This window comes from Colletotrichum tamarilloi (assembly GCF_030869305.1).
Source record: "Colletotrichum tamarilloi strain Tom-12 chromosome Unknown Scaffold_2.1, whole genome shotgun sequence".
In the NCBI taxonomy this organism is placed as follows: Eukaryota; Fungi; Ascomycota; class Sordariomycetes; order Glomerellales; family Glomerellaceae; genus Colletotrichum; species Colletotrichum tamarilloi.
In genome coordinates this window covers 632,057-652,797 of record NW_026849385.1, presented here as the reverse complement: position 1 = coordinate 652,797, position 20,741 = coordinate 632,057, and the positions used below count along the sequence as shown (strand labels likewise).

At 52.3% G+C, this 20,741-nt stretch overlaps 4 protein-coding genes across 4 annotated transcripts; 2 read left to right on the top strand and 2 right to left on the bottom strand.

Moving 5' to 3' along the window:
- Window positions 1-234: 234 nt before the first annotated feature.
- CTAM01_00857 (SH2 domain-containing protein) lies at window positions 235-4,635 on the top strand (the record flags this gene model as incomplete). The annotated part of the gene is made up of 4 exons (XM_060516903.1): window positions 235-405; window positions 464-637; window positions 689-4,316; window positions 4,373-4,635. 4 exons carry the CDS (start codon window positions 235-237, stop codon window positions 4,633-4,635), a joined length of 4,236 nt encoding a protein of 1,411 aa, XP_060388365.1.
- Window positions 4,636-5,345: 710 nt separating this feature from the next.
- CTAM01_00856 (beta-1,3-endoglucanase) lies at window positions 5,346-8,083 on the bottom strand (the record flags this gene model as incomplete). Its single annotated transcript, XM_060516902.1, has 5 exons — window positions 5,346-7,147; window positions 7,217-7,255; window positions 7,312-7,504; window positions 7,562-7,628; window positions 7,686-8,083. 5 exons carry the CDS (start codon window positions 8,081-8,083, stop codon window positions 5,346-5,348), a joined length of 2,499 nt encoding a protein of 832 aa, XP_060388364.1.
- Window positions 8,084-10,613: 2,530 nt separating this feature from the next.
- On the bottom strand, window positions 10,614-13,688 carry CTAM01_00855 (MOSC domain-containing protein; the record flags this gene model as incomplete). The annotated part of the gene is made up of 3 exons (XM_060516901.1): window positions 10,614-11,596; window positions 12,121-13,401; window positions 13,469-13,688. The coding sequence occupies 3 exons, from the start codon at window positions 13,686-13,688 to the stop codon at window positions 10,614-10,616; spliced, it is 2,484 nt and encodes an 827-aa protein (XP_060388363.1).
- A 3,225-nt stretch (window positions 13,689-16,913) lies between these two features.
- Window positions 16,914-18,953, top strand: CTAM01_00854 (F-box domain-containing protein; the record flags this gene model as incomplete). The annotated part of the gene is made up of 3 exons (XM_060516900.1): window positions 16,914-17,027; window positions 17,091-18,080; window positions 18,117-18,953. 3 exons carry the CDS (start codon window positions 16,914-16,916, stop codon window positions 18,951-18,953), a joined length of 1,941 nt encoding a protein of 646 aa, XP_060388362.1.
- Between the last annotated feature and the right edge of the window lie 1,788 nt (window positions 18,954-20,741).

The window sequence follows — 20,741 nt, the reverse complement described above, 5'->3', positions numbered from 1 at the left end:
ATTGCCTGGTCAAGGACGCCTTCCTTCAATTCTTGCCCACGTTCTTTCCTCCGAATTTGAGCGAACCCATCTCGACATCGATTCATTAGTCCGGGCACGATACTTTCTTTTCTAATCAAATTCTAAGTCTAGTCGAGCTCTCTCAACGATCGCAACGCGCCTACCAGGTATCATCCACCGACGAAGGCGTCACTTTCACCACGCGCTGCGACTTTGATTCTAGGCAACTTCAAGATGAGCGCCTCAATGCGGGATTTCGTCGACGGCGAGGCCGAGCTCGATGATGAGGATGATGAGTCTCTGGATGAGGATGCCGACCCTAGATCTGCGCGCAGAAGAAATGCGGCCCCCGAGGACTCCTCCGAAGAGGAAGAGGACGATGAAGATGAGGAGGAAGCGCGCAAAGTAGGCGATGGATATTCAAATCACGTTGACGACTGACTAATTTTTTTCTCCCACTCAGATTCGCGAGGGATTTATTGTCGACGAAGATGAGGAAGAGGAAGTAGGTGAGGACGAAGATGCTCACGAGCGAAAGCGGAAGCGGGAGCATCGCGACAGAGAAGAAGAAGAGCGGCTGGACGAGGATGACCTGGAACTTATCGGGGAACAAATCGAGCGCAGAGCACCAACACAGGTACGATGTCCCCATGGACTATCGCTACTGGATGTACTAACGTGTCTGTAGCCTAAATTCAAGCGCCTCAAACGAGGACATCGGGACGAGGACGACCGTGGCCCCGAGCGACGCGGCTTAGAGGACATGTTCTCCGATGACGACGAGGAAGCCAACGATCAAAAACCCTACGGCCGATCGAACTACCGCCCCCAGGCCGACGAGTTCGAAGACTTCATTGAGGAAGATTATCCGGAGGATGAGGACGAACGAGCGCGTCAGCAGGAAGATGCCGAAGTCGCTCGGCCCCGCGACAGAGGAGTTGGAGGCGTCGTCGACACTTCCGGCCTCGATAAAGACGCCTTGGAGGACATGGAGGCTATCTTCGGTAATGGCGAGGATTACGAGTGGGCCCTCCAAATGGAAGAAGAGCAAGAAGACCGCGAACGCGAAGAGCAGGTCATTGAGCTCAAGGACGTGTTTGAGCCTTCACAGTTGAAGGAGAAGCTCTTGACCGATGAGGACAACCAGATCCGATTCACAGACGAGCCTGAAAGATTCCAGCTGGATCGAAAACCGTTCAAGCACTTGCAAATTAGCGCTGAGCAGTTCAAGGAAGAGGCCCGGTGGATTGCGGGTTTGATGTGGCCCAAAAAGCTGCTCCAGTCCGAACTACACGGACCCTTCACCAAGGCGATTGGCAAGGTCCTCGAGTTCTTTGTCGTTGACGACGTTGAGGTCCCCTACGTCTTTCAGCATCGCAAGGATTACCTGATCCATGCCAAGAAGACCAAAAATCCCGACCATCGTGACGACCCTGACGCCCCTGAATGGATTGTCAGCGCAGACAAGCTTCTTACTCAGGACGACTTATGGCGAATTTTGGAGCTTGATATCAAGTTCCGCTCACTGATCGAAAAGCGGAACGCTCTGGAAAAGACGCTCGAGAACCTCAAATCTGCTGCTAGCATCAAGGACGATGTACTCGAAGATATGATTCCCCAAGCTGCGACCATGGAAGAACTGCAAGATTTGCAGGACTACCTCCACTTCCAGTACACCAACGAGCTCAAGGATTTGTCTTTCATGAACGGCAATGGCAATCAGATGAAGCGCCCAGGCTCCAAATCAAATCTTGTCGACAGAGTCAGGAGGAGCAAGGCTATCGGTTTTGTCCGTGCCTACGGTATCACACCGGATCGGTTCGCACAAAATACTCTTCGCGAGGGCAACAAGGTTTGGGCCGACGACGACAGCCAGCTTCCTGACGACCTCGCCGACTCCCTCACGGATGAAGAATTCCAAACCGGTGATACTGTGATGTACGCTGCTCGCCAGATGTACGCAGAGGAGCTGTTTGTCAACCCTCGTATGCGGAAGCACTTCAGAGTCAACTTCTATCAGATGGGCGAAATCAGCTGTCGCCGGACAGAGAAGGGTTTGAAGAAGATTGACGAGTCACATCCATTCTACGAGGTCAAGTATCTCATCAACCAGACAATCGCCGACGTTGCTCGCCAGCCAGATCTGTACCTCAAGATGATGAAGGCCGAGGAAGAGGGTCTCATCGAGGTTAAGCTGACATTGGAGAACGACGAGGGCTTTAAGCGCTCGTTGCGCCAAGAGTTCATTTCAGACAACTACAGTGAACTCGCGGATCGATGGAACGATGAACGTCAGAAGGTACTTGATCTCATTGTTCCACGGCTTTCTAAGATCATTGCCAAGGGCGTCAAGGAGTCTCTCCGGACTGCATGCCAAGAAGAAGTTCTCAAAGCCTGCCGCGAAGAATATTCAAAGAGGCTCGATCAAGCGCCATACAAGCCCAAGGGTATGATTCTTGGCACACTGCCCCGAATCATCACTCTGTCCAACGGAATGGCCGATCCAGCTCGCGACCCTACACTCTGGGCTTCTGTTGAGGAAGATGGCCGGGTCATTGAGCAGGGAAAGCTGGGCAATCTAGCTCGTGACGAGCGAGCTCGCGAAGAATTTGTCGAGATCGTCAACAGGCGCCGCCCGGATGCCATCGGTATCAGCGGATGGTCTGCAGATACGCAGAAGCTTGTGAGAGACCTGGAAAGTCTAATCAGCGAGAAGGGCTTGATGGGGCCTGAGTTCGATGACCCTGAGCTTGGGGAGTATCGCACTGAGCCTCTCGAAGTCATCGTGGTAAATGACGAGGTGGCTCGTCTCTACAAGGACAGCCCTAGAGCAGTCGCAGAGCACCCTACTCTCAGTTCACTCACAAGATATTGCATCGCTTTGGCGCACTACATGCAAAACCCACTCAAGGAGTATGCGGCTCTTGGTAAAGACATTGCATCGCTAGCTTTCCATCCTTGTCAAAACCTGCTGCCCCAAGAGAAGCTGCTCAAGCACCTCGAGTCCGCGATGGTTGACATGGTTAATCTGTGTGGTGTCAACATCAACGAGGCTGTGGGCGATTCTTACACAGCGAACCTCCTGCCCTATGTCGCCGGTCTCGGCCCCCGAAAGGCCACAAGCGTCATCAAAGCCATCAACGCGAACGGAGGAGCTGTCGGCAGCAGAGATGAGCTGGTTGGCGATCCCGACAGTGGCAAGCTGCCAGTTGTGGGCCCAAGAGTCTGGAACAACTGCGCCAGTTTCCTCTTCATCGACTACGATGCGACCAACCCCGCCTCAGACCCCCTTGACAACACCCGTGTTCACCCAGAGGACTACGAGCTGGGTCGCAAGATGGCAGCTGACGCCCTTGAACTTGATGAAGAGGACGTCAAAGCGGAGACGGATCACAATGGACCTGGCGCTATTGTTCGAAAACTCTTTAAGGAAGACGAACAAGAGAAGGTTAATGAGCTTATCCTCGAGGAATATGCGGAGCAACTTGAGCGTAACTACAGCCAGCGGAAGCGCGCTACGCTCGAGACAATTCGGGCTGAACTTCAAGCCCCCTACGAGGAGTTGCGCAGAAACTTCTCAAGCCTCGGTCCGAACGAGATTTTCACAATGTTCACTGGCGAGACCAAGGACACACTCGCTCAGGGCATGATCATCCCCGTCAACATCCGAGTGGTGAAAGATGACTTCGCCATAGTGAAGCTTGACTGCGGCATAGAGGGCCGCATCGAGTCGCACGACGGCCCTGATGGTGTTCGCGTCAGAGGTCTTCTCACGACCGGGCAGACGGTGCAAGCCAAGGTTCTTGAGGTAAACTACAAGGACTTCTTGGCCAAGCTTTCTGCAAGAGAAGCCGAAGTCAAACGCCCTTACAAGCGTCAATTATACCATGGCCATGGCCAGTGGGACGAGAGACTGGAGGCAGCTGATAAAGAAGAACTCCGCGAAAAGGACAAGACCACTGGACGCACCCAGAGAGTCATCAAGCACCCGCTGTTCAAGCCGTTCAACGGATTGGAAGCTGAGCAATGGCTTGGTACCCAAGCCGCCGGAGAGGTCATCATTCGACCTTCCTCAAAAGGTAACGACCATCTGGCTATCACCTGGAAGGTCGCCGATGGTGTTTTCCAACATGTCGACGTGCTTGAGCTCCAAAAAGAGACAGAGTTTTCCGTCGGCAAACTTCTCAGGGTTGGTGGCAAGTTCACCTACAAGGATCTGGATGAGTTGATCCACGAACACATCGAGGCTATGTCTCGCAAAGTGGATGAGATGATGCAGCATGAGAAGTTCGAGAAGCGGTCCAAGACGGATCTTGGTAGGTGCCTCCGTACTTTACTATTGAGATGAGCGACAACTGATCATGCAATACAGAGAAATGGCTCACCACATACATTGATGCCAATCCCAACCGGTCCGCTTATGCGTTCTGTATTGACCCCAAGCATCCCGGTTACTTCTGGCTTTGCTTCAAGGCGAGTCGTGGATCTCGTGTCAACTCGTGGCCTGTTCGCGTTATTCCGGGTGGCTTCGAGTTACTGAAGCAGGCTTACCCTGACATGAGAGCGCTGTGCAACGGCTTCAAGATCCGTTACCAGACCGAAATCACCAAGATGCAGAAGGGCGGTGGTAGATAGGGTCCATCTGCCCATGGCACTAGGCCTTCCGCCCCTGTGACTAGGGACTACGTCACAGCTAGCTCGCCGCTTGAAGGCTGCTATTGAGAGCGGGATGGCAAGAATGGACGACATTTGATAACGATGAAGAAGAAAAAGACTACCTCAGATGTGTGGGCGGTTGGACAGAGGCCGGGTCCCAGTGAAGTAGTGCGTGGAATTGTCTTATTTGGGAACTCCTCGGTTCCCTGGAATCAGTTTGGGGGGGGTTTCACGGAAGCGAACGGGGGTATCACGCATCATCATCATTCATGTAGATTAGTAAAAAGGCCCTTGAAGGTCAAAAAGCCAGTAGACAAAAATTGGAATTCCTCAACGACAATAGTCATTACTCAGCTCAATCATGGGACTTTCTCACATGCTAAACATAAGGTGCCGACGTTAAGTTCTTTAGGGACCACCCTCTCGTAGGTGAAATCTCGGTGTACATCATGAAGCTCCTCGATGCCTTTATTATTGAAGAGTTGCAAAGCAGCCGGGCAGCTAGCTAAGTTTAACATGTCTCTAAGTCTAAGTTGATGTGCCGATCATGTACTAGTATTAACAAAAGGGACGACCATGACTGTGATCGATCTCTTTGTACCAAATTACAAGCATCTCAGTATACACTAAACATTGTTCAACATCTACACCGTCAACATCGCCGAAAGGAACTAAAGCGTTGTAGCCATTCAAAGAGCCAAGGCGGCGAGGGCACCAATAGCCATCAGCAAGAAGCTGGCACCTGCCTGAACGGCCGCGTTGACAACAACAGCCGATTTGGTCGGGTAGCTGGCGCTAGAGTAGCTAGTTGTTGATGCACCGGGGGCCGTCCCCGCGGGCTTGGAGGCAGTGAGAGTGGTAGCCTTGGTCACCGGGACGGTGGCATTGAAGCCGGTAGGAGGCTTGGGGATGGTGCCGTTGCCGGAACCGGAGCCGGAGCCGTAGTTGTTACCACCAGGGGCGCTGGGCTTGGGAGGGACTCCAGACGGGGAGACCGTGGACAGGGTCTTGGTCAGGCCGGGGGCGGAGTTAGGGCCCGAGGGGGCCGTGGGGACGACCTTTGTCACGATGGGCACGGAGGTGCCGGCAGAGGGAACCGATGTTGTGACGATCTTGGTGGTGACGCTACCGACGGGGCAGTTTGTGACGGAGGGCGGGCACTTAGTAATGGTATAGACGGTGGTGAAGGTGGTGGTCGAGACGCCAGGGGCAGTGCCAGGGCCAGCGTTAGACTTATCATTGGGCTTGTCGTTGGGCTTGTCGTTGGGCTTGTCGTTGGGCTTGTCGTTGGGCTTGTCGTTGGGCTTGTCGTTGCCCTTGACCGGCTCGGTGGGCTTGGGAGCAGGGACAGATGAGACGGGGCAGACCGTGGTGTACAGAGCTATGGTCTGCGTCGTGACCTTGCCGATGTGGGCTGGGCAGTTGGTGACGGTGGGCGGGCACGCGGTGATTGTAGACACCTTAGTGGTGTAGACTGTCGAGGTCGTGAGCTCGACGGGAGGAGTTTTCGTCGCAGCCGCCTGTGTCTGTTTGCTGGTGACGCCAGTCTTGGTGCTGGTGGCGTCGCTCTCGGTACAGACATCCTCGTCGGACTTGCTGTTGGACTGGATGGAGGTGGAACCGGATGCGCTGGCGGTAGCTGACTTGGTGCCAGTGGCACTTGTGGTAATTAGGCCAGTGAGAGTAATAGAGGCGGAGGCAGACTTGGAGCCGGAGACAGAGGCAGACCTAGACCCAGATCCAGACGCTGAACCAGAGGCAGTTCCGGAGGCAGAGGCAGTTCCGGAGGCAGAGGCAGTTCCGGAGGCAGAGGCAGTTCCGGAGGCAGATGCGGTGCCAGAGGCAGTGCCAGAAGCTGAGGCGGTCTTGGAGTCAGAGGCGCTGATAGACGTGTCCTTTGCCGTGACCGAGCCGCTAGCAGAAGCAGAGATGGAAGCGCTCGTTGAGGTTGAGGCGGAAGCAGAGGCGGACGCCGAAGCAGATGCCGATGTGGAGATGGTAGTCGACGTGACTGCAGACGATGTCGAAGCGGAAGACGTCGAGGCGGAAGACGTCGAGGTGGATGATGTGGAGGCAGATGATGTCGAAGCAGACGACGTTGTGGCAGATGTCGAGGTAGAGGTTGAGATGGAGGTCGAGGTAGAGGTAGAGGTAGACGAAGAGGACGCAGAAGTCGTTACTGCTTTGCTGCCCTCCTTGAACACACGAATGTCCTTGATCTTGAAATAGGTGTCCTTATAGGCGCTGGGATTCGCCGCGACATAGGACGAGCAGACAGAGTGACCAGTGGACGCGGCGCACTGGTCCTTCCAGATGTACTCATTGCCGGCGAGAACACCGCAGAAGTCAATGTTCAGAACGAGTCGCTGATCGGCAAAGTGGCTGTTGATGTTGCACTTATCATTGGCGATGAGCATGGAGGGAGTTCCCCAAGAGGAGGTATCAGGCGAGTCGGAGCCAATGTTCTTGGGAGCTGCGGAATGGGTCCAGGCTAGGTGCCATGTTAGCTACCTGTTGTATATACATTCGCATTGAAAAGTAGGGTTTGGAGGCTCCTTACCAAAGAACTTGATGTAGTCGTCTGTCCACTCAACAGCATCTATTTCGAAGGATTAGTTGAGACCATCCCAAGACTGATATGCTGGCTTCACTTACAGATACCACCATCGGACGAGCCCCAAGGGTCAGCAGAGGTGGCTGTAGTAGTACAACCCTCATTGGTGTATTGTCCAGGAGCCAGTTGATCACAGTTTGCTGTGTTAACCTTGGCTGTCTGCCCGATTTCACTGATGACACACTGGCCCTGTTCGGACGTGAGGTAGGTGTGGGCAGCAGGCTTGTTGGCAGCCTATCGTAGTTGTTTAGCAAAGCTTTTGGAGTGCAAACATGCAGGCTGTATCCATACCGCGTTGTTCCAGCCCTCAAAGAAGTCAAGCTCGCCTTTCTTGGGCCACGGAGAACCGTAGGACCAGCTTCAATGATGTTAGTATAGGGAGAAGTGGATGTTCACTCTTGGATGGAGAACTTACAAAGCAGGCCAGGCACCGCAGACAGGTTTAGGAAGATGAGAAAAGCGGGCGACCATGAGAGACTTGTTGTAAATTGCCTTGCTCTCGAGTCTCACACTTGAACGGCCAACACCGGGGAACTCGGTGATGTTGTGGGCATCAGGACCCACGTAGACCTCGCCGTCGGCATTGCTGATGAGGCCTAGCTTCTGGGCATCGACACGGGTGCGATAGTTGATGTAGCCCGAGGTGAGATCGACGTCATTATAATCTCCCGTGCCGTACTTGCTCTCGAAAAAGTCAAACTTGTCGAAGAAGTTCGTGGAGTCGTATGTGTCATCGAGGACGAACTGCTTGGCGACAGCGTCACCAGCCAAGGCCAGGGCAGCCGTGCCTAGGGTAAAGAGTGAAGGTGCCATTATGGCTGTATTATGATTAACCAAAGAGAGACTTTGTTAGGCTGTATAGAGAATAACGAATGGCTTGACGTGAGATACGTCGTTGGACGAGCAAGAGTGCTCTAGGAAATGCTGGACGGCACAGCTGTTGGCGGATGTGGTGCGTGAGGTGAACGGGACGAAGCCCATTCTAGGCGGACGAGGTGCCGCTTAAGATGTCCTGCCATCCCGTTGGATGCTCGAGCATCTGTCCCGCGCCGCTGGTACGCAGACCACTTACACGGCCAGAGGCACAGCGGCACCGCGGGCTAGACGTCCTTGAAGGGCTAAGCGAGGTTCTCATCTCGAAAATATCCTCCTCTAGGGCCCGCTGAACAGAGTCTAAGATGGCCTGTCTGGTCGTGCTGGACTATTCGCCATTGCTGTCTGTGTGTCTGTGTGGCCCAGAAGGGGAAGGAGGTTTGCAAAGGAAGTCATCTTCGTATGCACGACTCCCATGATGGCTGCCGAGGCCAAGCATCGTGAGGTCCGGGCACCAGCCGGAGAGTCGACCCTGACTACGCCAAATCAGGTGCGGGAAAGGGGCCCAGGAAATTACAGAAATGGGAAAGATTGACAGTGATTGGGGGATCCCACGATGGGTGCCACGGGGGCGTCGAGCGATGCGGCTATGGTGTTAGTCTCTCGACTTGTATCGGCCGATGGACTAACTCAAAGGGGATGTTGGTTGACGACTATTGTTACTGCGAGGAGCCAGGTGCGGCTGGACTTGGTGGCTTTTTGCGGCTAATTAGGTTATTCCCTCCCCTCGACTCAATGCAGCCGCTCTTTTGGTTTATACGTAATGTAGGCGGGAATAAGCTATAGGTATGCATACATACGATCCTGAGAGAAAATAAGGGTTCCTCAAATTTGTAAAGTACCGTGCATTATGCTCACAAGAGTAGACTGCGGCGCGGTATGAATCCCTAATTACCCACTGGATCCTGAGTCGTTTGCTCAATCTTACATGGTTTTCGCATGTCATGAATCCTTTAGTTAGCAATCGCGGCCCATCGCGTCAAAGTCCGTGTGACGAGCGGCAGGATTCTGTTTCCCACGCTAGAGACTTCAGGCGAAGATGGAAATGCCATTCTCAACTGCGATGCTATTCTCGGATGTAGCTGAAGACGACAAGCATCGGTGCGCGAGTATGGCGATGCTTGGCAGGGTCTCAGCGCTCAGGAGTGGGTATGTGGAAGTCATAAACACCACGGAAAAAGGGCTCAGAGTGACCCCATGATGAATTTCGTGGGTGTTGCGGGGCTTCTCTTCCTACTTTGGCCTATGCCGAATCGGATACAGACGCCGAGGCAGTAAGCATCATTCAAGCCCTTGTTGGTGAGGTGAACCCGGCGACGATAGCCGTAAACCCGCATCGTGCCAGGATCTTTTCATGAATTAGACGTCGACGTGCGGCACAGAGTAAGCAGATACGCATGAAATGGATCTTTTGTAAGTCACCGCAGAGCAGTTGTGAGAGAGCGGTGGACGATGTACATATTGAACCGTGGAACTTTGGTGACCCCCGAAGAAATGAAATTTCTCGTTCAGTTCACCCGCTCGTCGCGATTCATGAGAACCAGCCATGTGGTAGCCCAGCACTGGGGCATCAAGTACTCTTCCACTAGAACCAGTTGAGAAGTATGATACCCCGGCTCTGGCGCTAAAACATCGTGGCGGAACTGGAACCCAGACGAGGTGGGAAAAAGTAGAGGGGCATAGGGGCAGCAAGTAAAATACAATCAACACCTGAATGGGAGTACTGTCGAAAAGAACATTGACGCCACGCGCTGCACAGAGGAGCGTTTGATTAAGCAATAGGCATCCACTGGTCCAGAACCTGAACCTGCCGCGTTGTTCAATCCAGGATTGCGGGAATTGCGTTGGGAAAGAAGGCCATGACTGGGAGACATCGACTTGCCGCACACGTGGCTTTGTATTTTTTCTACCGAGGACGCTGAGAGGCGTGGCGGTAGCAAATATCAGACCAATCCGTGGTCATCTGTGCCGCGGCGGTTCTATTTTGCGACTCGACTCGGCACTGGTTTCCTCATTCCACCCACTCGACCTCCCTCACTCCTGGGCAAAAGGGCGTGAAGGTGTACGGCAAGTCTCTTCGGCGGAAGCCGTCCTGTTTCCGCAAACGTGATTCTATGACTCGAACAACAGGCCTCTTGCTGCCGTAGGAGCCTGCCTCTTTGATCTCTAAATCTGGTGGTCTAGCATTGCGTAAGCCTTTGTTTTTTCCAAGCGTTATCGTTAATCGCGAAAGAAGAAAGCCCCGATCGAAATATCAGACAAAGTTGAGAAGATATATATAACGCGGTGTTTGTCGGCACTGCACCACTGGCTCTGGGACAAGCCCTTCGCCTACAGGTGCTCCGCTGGCCCCGCGTGCGTCATCATGTAGAGGGGAGTACACTGAGAAAGAGGAGAGACCACTTACGCTGAAGTTGATGTTTTTTACATGGGTATCTTGTTTAATGTGTTGGAAACGTCCTCTGTAGATTCATGTTTCCGGCCTGAACTTGCCACGCTTCTCCTTCATGGCATCGACCTTTTTCTTGTCCTCGTCGAATCTCTTCAGCATAGCGGCTTGTTCCGCCTTGCGACGCTCGCGCAGTTGGAAGCGGTAGAAGTCCGTAGTCTCGTCCTTCTTCTTCGAGGCCCTGTCGATCATCTTCTGTCGGGCTTCTTCGGCCTCGTTCTTGTTGGCCGGAGCAACACGGCCACCGCGGACAACTGTGACGAAGCCGTCCTCGTCTGGCTCATTGCGCAACCTCTTGGCCATCTCCGCCGCTTCCTTCTCCTTGCGGTTGAAAACGTTGAAGAAGGCGTGAACCGACTTCTGCGTTGCCGCCTTGTCACAGCGCGACAGCTGAATGTGTGCAGATACCCATTCGGATCCAAGCTCGGGCTCATCCTCGGAAACACCCTGTCCCCAGACGGGAAATTTTGTCGTCTTGTTCGCCTTCCTGATAGCCTTGAGCACGAGCTCGACGCTCTTTTCATCTGCGAAGAGAGCAATGGCGCTGCTACCGCTTTTTCGCAATCTTCTCGTCCAAGTCTCGGGCAGTCGTGCGATTTCTTCCTCCCGGGCTCTCTCTTCTGCTTCCTGTTCGCCGCGCTTGCGCTTCTTGCCTAGACCCATAATCTTCGCAGCGTTGACTGGGTCGACAGCTGCGGCATTCTTCCGATCATCCTCGAATGCAATGCTTTCGAAGCGACCTGGACCAACGAGAGCGGAGAAAACTTGGCGAAAATGAGCTTCGGTGCTGTCGACGGGGACGTTCTTGAGAAAGAGACTTCGATCATCGATCTCGGTCGGGATCCTGGGCGCATTTCGTCGAACGCGGATCTCGTGAAGAGCGGTGATGGGGCACGAGGGAAGTGCTGGGAGCTTCACTGGCAATAGAAGGAAGCCATCCCCTTGGGACTCGGCGGTTGACATATTGGCGGGTGATCGGCTCAACGCGAAGAAATGTTGTCGTCCTATGGAAGTAAGAGTGAGCAGCTAGAATTCTTGTCGGATCGAAGCCAGCCTGAGAAAAAAGTCAAGGTGGGTCTTTGATTATTATCAGAAGCTGCTATCATTGGCCTCACCCAACCGCATGGCCCGTGCTTTACACCCCACCACTCTTATCAACGGTAAGGGCGATCGACACCGAGCTCGGTGAGGTGGGCGATCTCTCTCCGTCTTACTTAGTTTAGGTACTAAGGTTGTTTCTGTTGCACTCTCGGAGTAATTGAGGTACGGTGGCACACAACGCTCTGGCTTTAACATTGTCTATTTTGAATCAAATATGATGTGAAACCAAAGTGAAGTTGGATATACTGTAGCAATCTAGCAGAGAGCGTGTTAAGACTGGTGGTCAATCAAATCTCGATTGCTATTCTTCCAATACCACGACTCACGCAACTCAGCATTGACTCAAGTTTGTCGTCGCCAGATAGAGCCGTGCCTCTGTGATCGACTCGACCGCTCTTAAGCGCAACTTTGCAAGTTCCACAGTTACCGACTTCGCAGCTACTCTCCACATCGCCCCCGATCTCCCGCTTAAGTACTTCCAGCAGCGTCTCCTCCTCGCCCACCTTCATGATCTTGCCGCCTCGATTCAGAACCTCTGCCTCGAATGGGTCTCCCGATGTATCGGCAGAGAAGGCTTCGTAATGTACGTCGCCCTCATCGAGACCACAATCCTCTGCGGCTACCCTTACAGCATCGGTCATTCGCGTAGGTCCGCAAACGTAGACGTGGCTGTTCCACTTGAGCGTTTTGATGATCTCGGTGATATCCATCCTCTCGCCTTTACTACGGTCGTAAAATCGAACACTACTCCCAAGAGCATCCAAGTGAGAACGAAACGGTATATCGTCGTCCGAGCGAACGGCGTAGTGCATCTCGAAATTGTAGTGGACTTCGTGGTAGGCCTCGGCAAGGACCAAAAAGGCGGTGATACCGATACCTCCCACAATGAAGACGTGATTGCTTGAGGCACTGGCAACTTGTACATCGGTTGTCATTCGCCCAACCTGAAGGATGTCGCCTACAGACATAGAGTTGTGGATGTAGAGGGATCCTCCACGGCCCTTCTCCTCGAGAGCAATGCCGAGCTCGAACTTGTTGCGGTCCCCAGAGATGACGGAGTAAGACCGAAGGAGGCCATTCGGAAGCTTGAGCTTTGCGTGAGCCCCTTCGTTGAGATATTCTGGGTTCTCGATCGGGTTGATGGCTTCGAGGACAAAAGATGAGATTCTCGAGGTTTGTCTTGTTTTTTCGATAATCTTGAAGTCTCTCCACTGGTCCCCCTTTTCCCTCTTGACTTGAGCTTTAGCCTTGGCCACTCGTCGCTGGAATGCGCCACGACTTTCCTTGCCCATGTCTTCAATTGATGCAAGTTCCTCATTCATAGCCGCGTCAGTCTGGTTCCGGTGCAGGTACTCCTGAACCCTCTCAATGGTCCACTTGGGCCACTTGCGCTCGACGAGCCTAATTTCGTCGCCAGCCTTGACTGTTCCCTCTTTCAGAACACGATAATACCAGCCAGTCCTACTAGACTTGAACGTCGTAGGCGCAAAGTTCTTCAACTGGAAACGATGATTGAGCTTGTAACATGGTTGTCGTGGCAAACTGACTTGGAGCATGACTTCGTCACCAACGGCGATAACATCGCCAATGCAAACGTTGCGCTCATTCATGTGTCTAGTGACAAAATTTTCGCCAAAAGCTCCCGGTCTGAATCTGTCCGCTGCAACTGGATGCTCTGCCTTCCAACCAGAATAGTGAGAGGAGCAATCTGGACTAAACTTTCAGAACTGCGTCATGATGGCAGAACGCCTGAAGCAGCATCACAATGTACTCACAACCGTGTATCGCTTTATCCGGTCCACCATGGAAAGTTGGATCATGCTCATCCGCATCGAGTCCGAGATATGATACGTGAATGGGGCCATGCCTCAAATCCTTGTCGATTCCGGACGTGACCTCTAGTCCGGGCATCTTCTTCATCACGCTGGTGCGAACCTCCAACAGAGTGTCGCTGGTAAAAGGTGACCACAGGTCAATTTCTTCAGTGAGACTCATGGCCGTTGAGTTTCGAAAAAAATAACTGCAGAATTGTGTGTCTTGAAAAGGGTTAAAACATGAAAGAGGAAAGTCGCAAACCAGGATTGAAGATCCTACGTAGCTAATTCGCATTCGGCAGCATGCTGCTTTTATGCTAACAGCAACCGTGCGGATGGCCATTCCGCACAGTAATGAGCTGTGCCCTTGATGCACAGCATCGAACAGTGTAGAGGAGCACTGGAATGAGTTTTGGATCTTTTGCAATAGAGAGGCTTCCTCATAGCTGCGCCACAACGAACAGTGAACCTGAGAAGCAAACATGAGATAGTTTGCGTCCGAAATATGTGTGAGATAGACTTATCGATCACACGCTACGATGAGAATAATTTGAGAATTATTGGCCAAAAGGTAGAGTTATGTTCGACTTTCCGAGGCAACTATGCTATTGATATGTTTGGAGATGACATAATGAATGATGCTTACCATATCTTGCATGAAGAGCGCCACATATTGTCAATACCGTGAAATATCTGAAAAGCCAGGCAATAGCACCGAAGTACCAAAGTCGTAAGCACTAAGGTGGTGAGGTGCTGGGGTTCGCCGGACAAATCCCCGGCGTGGAAGACCCACAGCTCCGGCACCAGGGAACGCAGGGGGGGGCAAGGTAGTACACAAAATGCTGAAGACATTGGCTGCGGCCCCGTCGATTTCGACCTCATCGAAATGTAAGGCTGTCAGCTGTAAACTCAAAGAAGCACCGGTCGTGGGTCTGCTAGAAAGCTAGGTCCGGCGGATGAAAGGCTGTCAGCGGCGTCGGCGGAGCAAAACAACCTGGTTGGGAATGGCTTCACTTGGCGAAGCCGTCTGCTGGTGATATAAGTGAGACGATGGGAAAGATGTACGCAATGTCACATCTGTAGCCGGACATTCCTCGTTCTACATTTCGAAAAGCATATCGTGTGACACTTCCCCTATTTAATGCACTCTCTCGACTTTTCTTACTGGCAACCAAGATGGCTTCGAAGGGAGGAAGACTCGATTCGCGGCGACTACCCTTGGTCTTCCCAGGTTTAAACATCTGAATGATTTGAAGACGGCCTAAGGGCCTCAAAGTCGATGCGAAGGTGTCATGTGAGGCTGCGGTATATCTTAGACAGGTACTTGATTTCTTCAGCTATCCAGCTATCGCTTCGCTCTTCAAGCCTTGACTCAAGGTATAGAGAGATCGGCGTGGTAGAGCCCAAGCCAGCACCAAGATTTTGGGCATCAGCAGAAACCGGTTCTCACGCTGCACACGGCTTGTTAGTTCTGTCGGATTTTGCACTTATGTGCGTAAACAGCATCAGCGAGAAGGCACGATCTACCCGCTAGTGAAACGTGGTCGGTTCATGAGAAGTCGAGAGTACCACCCTTTAATGCGAGACCTGGCTAGAACGGCCCCGAATGCATCACTTGACGACACCATTTGGTAGGACGATGCCTGGCGAATAAGACATTGCCACATTCACTGTCTAAGCCGGTGGAAGTCGGACAAGTGGTCTCACTATTGATGGGTCAGACAGGCCGGTATCTTTGAGGCTCGGGGGCCGTGTGAGGGATATGGTGATGGAAATCGACGCATCTGACGCGATGGCGCAAGTTGTGGATCACTGACGATGCAAAGCGGGTGTCCACAGCACATGAGTCGTCTTGAGCCAGCCTCGTAACTGTCAGGCATGACCAGCTGAGCCTCTAGACTGACAAAAGACTAGTAGTCCCAACGGCACAAGACGACGAACGGGCGTAAAATGTAATTCGGAAGAATTCCTAGCCTTCCCAAGTGGCTTTTTGGTCGGGCAACGATACGAGCAGAACGGTGACCAAGGCATGCAGATGATGGAGTCGCTGATACTTAATTCGTTCCACTGGAACAGATTTATATGATTATAAAAAGACCTCACGTGAGCAGCGTGTCATATGAGCAGTGACGGACTTCGGCGGACTTCCCTTACGCATAGAGGAGGTAGGCACGGAGAGTGTTCATTGCAAAAGACGAGGGAACATTAACCTGCGCGGTCTTCAAAAAAGTCGTAGAGCAGAGCCGCATCGGTTCTAGGATCTAGATTACCGTTACAAAGAGCTCATCTGAGTTAAGGCAGTGCAACCACAAATAGATGATGAGGGAGTTGGTGAGGAAAGTGTTGGCGAAAGCGAATGTCAGTCTCAAGAAAAGAGGAGAATGGAGGCTCTTTTGAAGCCCTATGATTGGGCAGAATCCTCTTAAGACCCGTCGCTGCGATCAGGGATGTAGGTGCTAGTAGAGAATGCTAGTCTCGACCGGGGCACTTGATGAATCTCCACCCCTGTACGGTCCAACCTGGAATCTTTTGGGGACAGCCTGATTTCGAGTATTTTTTGAGCCGCATGCTCATCAAAGAACGTGCTCGGTAAGGCTCTGATACAGAGACATCGACACATTCTCGAGTCTGCAGTTTGCCGAACTAGGGATGAAATGACCGGCAGGGCTCGCCAATACAAGGGGGCCATGGAGCCTGTACGACATCTCGGGCGCCCCCCCCCCCCCCTCCATCTCGGCCCTTTGCCTGATAATCCCACATTACCATGCTCTCTTCTTGCACAAATCCACATGAAAAGACATGAGAAGACTCCACGACCTTAGGTTCCCGTAATATACTTCGAGACACCCAACGGACATGCCCTTCTGCTGCGTCGCCGTATACGTACCAAGATAGACTGCACGCCAGTCCGACGGCGTCAGGCTAGCCTGGCTTCAAAGAGATTATATTACAAACACAGGTATATTTGTCTTGGATCTAGAGGGGGAAGCGGCAATGTATGTTCTTGGCCGATTCGTGGGTCTAAGAGGGGGGAGGGGTGTGTGTACGTGTATAGAACCCGCGTCCTAGTGCGGCTCTGCTGGTTGAGCCCCTCGGGTACTCACCTTAAAACAAGCAACAGTCGCTTTTCCCGAGGAATATTTCGACCTGCATGACAAGTGGTCGCCTCATAGTCAGTTGCCTCAGTCTTGAGTGGCACCAAATCACCTCCACCGGCTGTCTCGCACATGACCGCCCCTCCCTCAAGTTACCTTACGTTACCTAATTTACAACCCCCCGGTTGCCTGATGAAAGTTTGGCATTCGATCTTTCGCTCTTTTACGACAAGTTATTGGCCGAATGCTGGAAAGGCGGGTTTATGGCAGCCGTCGACTTTGCAAGAATGCAAAGGCTGCCTATCGAGATTATGACTTATATCGCAAATTCTTTGAATTTACACGACATATTCAACTTAAGTCTCGCTTGTAGACAGTTCAGGTACCTCGTGAGCAATGACGATATTTGCCGGGCTGCATTGGAGGTGAGCATCGTCTTGGAGCAACGATTATAATCATTCTTGAGCCGCGCTGACTTGGTGGCTTAGACTCATGCGCCGTACTCAGCTGATTTCCTAGCTGCCCGCTCCTCGAAGCAATATGCTCGCTGCTTGCGGCGACTGGTCAAGCTTCAGGACGCTATCGCCACTGCCAAGCCATACACCACAGCTCTGGTCGCTCATGCAGTTGACTTCATCTACTGCAATGGCACGCTTTGCTATACGGAAAGTTACGAGGTGCTGCGTCTCCTCAACTTGCATGCCTCGTCGGACTCAGAGGACATCATCGATACCCGAATGCTGCTACAATCTGTCCCGGGGGCGAATTTCGCCAATAATAAGTACAAGTTCCGTCCAATATACTTCGCCCATGGAATATTATCTTGTCTTTACAGCCCACCCAAGAACGAAGGTCGAAGTCGCTTGGTTGTCATCAACGTGGAGAAGAGAACGCTTCTCACAACCCAACGTCTCGAGTCAACCTCTAAGCTATTTGTGCGTAACAATCAGGACTACCTCTACTACGGCACTCACTCGGTTACTGGGGATGATGGCTTCAAACGATGGGTCCTACGACGATTTGATCTACAGACCAAGCAATGGATACCTGGTCACTTGGATCTCGAAGACCTAGCTGGTTCAGATATCGGAGCCACCGTTTGTTTTGAAATCATCGATGGCTATTTCTATGGCTTGTCCAGCCTGAACAGTTTCGAAGTATACGAAACAGACTCACTATCATATTATTACGGTTTTCGGTTGCCTGTCGGCAGTACCCAGCCTGGAGACATGCAGCTGGCGTCGAAAGAATCTATGCTGAGACGAGATCACAAAGACGGGCCGATAGATGATCGATGGAGTACTTTGCAGCTCGCGAAAGACTTGGTCACGGGAAATATTATGGTGTCAGAATGCCGAAGAGAATGGCTTGTCAACGAATCTTCCAGCGCGAGAACAGCCTACAGAAAGGAACTCGTTTTTGCGACTCCTCCCGTTGACCCTGGTGACAGAGATACCGAAGCTGACACACACCAAAACGCATATATATCAACCCCGCGCTGCTCATCTACTAAGCTAGTCTCATTGGAGAAGAAAGAGGACACAACCTACGCTCACAGGGGCGATGACGGCTCAACATTGCCGACTATAACCCTGAGCCACTGTTTTATACGTTCTTATAATCAGGCTTGCGGATCATTCGTTGACCTGGTGAATGATCCAGTCGCTACCGAAGCGATGACGCAAAGACCGCAAATACGTTCAATTTCTCGTTTCTCCCAAAGCGGAACCGGCCGGGTTCCGAAAGAGTCACCAGCTGACAGTTCTGCTCAGGTCTCCCACCAGACCCATGGGCCTAACGAGATCTCATCTTGGCCACCAGAGGTTGACGTGAGCCAACGGAATGTGCACCTTGACGCACTGGATAACATACTCTGTCCCAAAGGCCAGAGTACATTCGGTAACATCTCGGGGGTAATGGACGAGCGCTCATTGGTATACGCTATTGGGCAAAGAGGGCCTCAGACCAGACGTCCTTTGGTCTTCATTTGTTTTGACCCTTCCATTAAGCTTACCGGACTCGCTCGGTGGCCTGGCGGCCCAACAAGATCACCTTGCACCCGTAAACCGACAGAAGGCGACGATGTGAGGGATTCGGGGCCCTATCCTACGCCGCAGTCCTTGCCGGTGTCTGCTCCCTGTTCAAGAAACCCTTCATTCAGTGAGGGGTCTATTCCTCATTTGTCACAAACATCTGCCAACGTGCAGACGGACATCGGCAGGCCAGACGCGCCATCATGGATAAGAAGAGCCTCGGCCGCATACCTGCAAACCATCTATGCTCTTGGGAGTCCTGTAGGTTTCAACTTTGCGTTTTGCAAGGATCACTCGGTCCCGTGCCGGTGTTGCTGATGAGAGCCTGCCGCGGGCAGCTCTATCAAACGTTCCAGACGTCTTACTAGCATCCCTCACTGGCAAGATCTCATGCTGGTACTTTTTCCAACAGGGTTACCAAGCTGACGATCCCGCATTAAATTTTGTGTTTTGCTCCATTCAAAGACGCGAAAAGTTGTGGGACGGAGATTTTCGGCCGACGACAACTACACCTACGCCATCTTCTATCGTTAGTTACTGTAGGCAGCCCGCTGGAGCTTCACAGTAGCGTCCGCCTGGATTCTTTGCTTTTGTATTTGGACAGGGGAATGGATGTCGGCTGCCTTGTTTTCTGCTCAAAAGCCCTTGTTCACCCCGCTCAGGAAGGATGTGGTTCGCACGATGGGGACTCTAGTGTAGAGTTGCCTACGGAGTACCCCGGTTTCTACCAAGGGGGGCTCTCACCATAAGCGAGCTAGCCCGACCCTCATTCTAATTCTATCTTCATTAATTACTCCGTATCTTACATTTGTTACTTCGAGTGGTATCAGTCAGCCAGCGAGACAGGTGAGAGGCCAACCCTTGGCGTGTGGGATTGAGCAGGAGCTGATCTCCCGTTGGACGATACTACCTACCATGGGAGCTGATATTCCTTTTGAGATCTTATTACACAAAGCTTTTCCCACAGGAAAACGACAGCTAGCCTACCCAACCATTTTTCTCCCGTCGATTGCCGATACAAAGACGGAGTTGTAAATACCAGCAGACCGATTGAGGCAGAACCCGTCGATAGGCTGCTCGCCTCACCCAAGGAGCCTCGCCCCGTTGTCCCACGTCGAATCTGCACTTTGACAAACCAAAACATAAGGGTGGATAGGGTCGAGCTGCATGTCCCAAGCCCCGAGACTGGCTTAATGACCAGCCAAAGACGCAATGGTACCCTCGGAGTCAGGGGTCAACGGGCTTCCATGGGTATTGGGCTCCTGGGGAAGAAGAGGTCACGCTGGCCGGCAGCCTATAGATGCATACGTAAATATAATTCTACCAGACCTCGACAACTTGCATATATATCCCAGTGCTGTTTATGCACCCTGCCGATTCCGAAAGGGCTCCTCTTTCTCAAATTGAAAATTACAATGCAAAAGGGCGCGCCGTGGACCACGACTGGACTGTTCAATCTTCAAAGACTTGCCATTCACACCACCGCCGGCCGGGATCATACATGAAGCTATAGGCAGGCTGAGCCGCAAGCGAACATGTTTGTCGAGGCTCAAAGAAAAGGGGGTGAAATACCAAGAGGAGAGTGAGCCTCATTTCTCGGATCTCCCCCGCCTCCCTGTACTTCTGATATGAGACAATTGGGAACTGTACAAACCAGTAAAAAGCAAATGGGCAGGTCTCTCATGTGGAATCACGCAATACTTACAGCACGCCGATGATGCCCGCAGAATTGAGAAAGCTCTTGTGATTTTTGACAACACAACAATTGCAGAATCGTTTGAGAAAGGCGTAGTAGGTATGGGATCAGAAGGCCATCCTTTGCTATGCCACCGCCTCCGATGCCGGTCTCTCTACACCGAAAACCTGGAGAAATGAAAGTGAGGCGACCAACAGACTCGTGTCACATGGACACTTCTCCCAGGGTAAAATCAAAGCGACGTCTCTCCTCAGCCTTTCTCCCACCCCTCCTCCCTTCCCCTACATCCAAGTTTCCCTCATTTTCTCTCCCTTTGCCTTCGCTCCTCTCTCAAGTGTTTTCCGACTCGAAATAATGGGGCAGTCCCTTCTGCGTACGCCGAAGATCCCAAATGCAAGTATTTCGCGCTT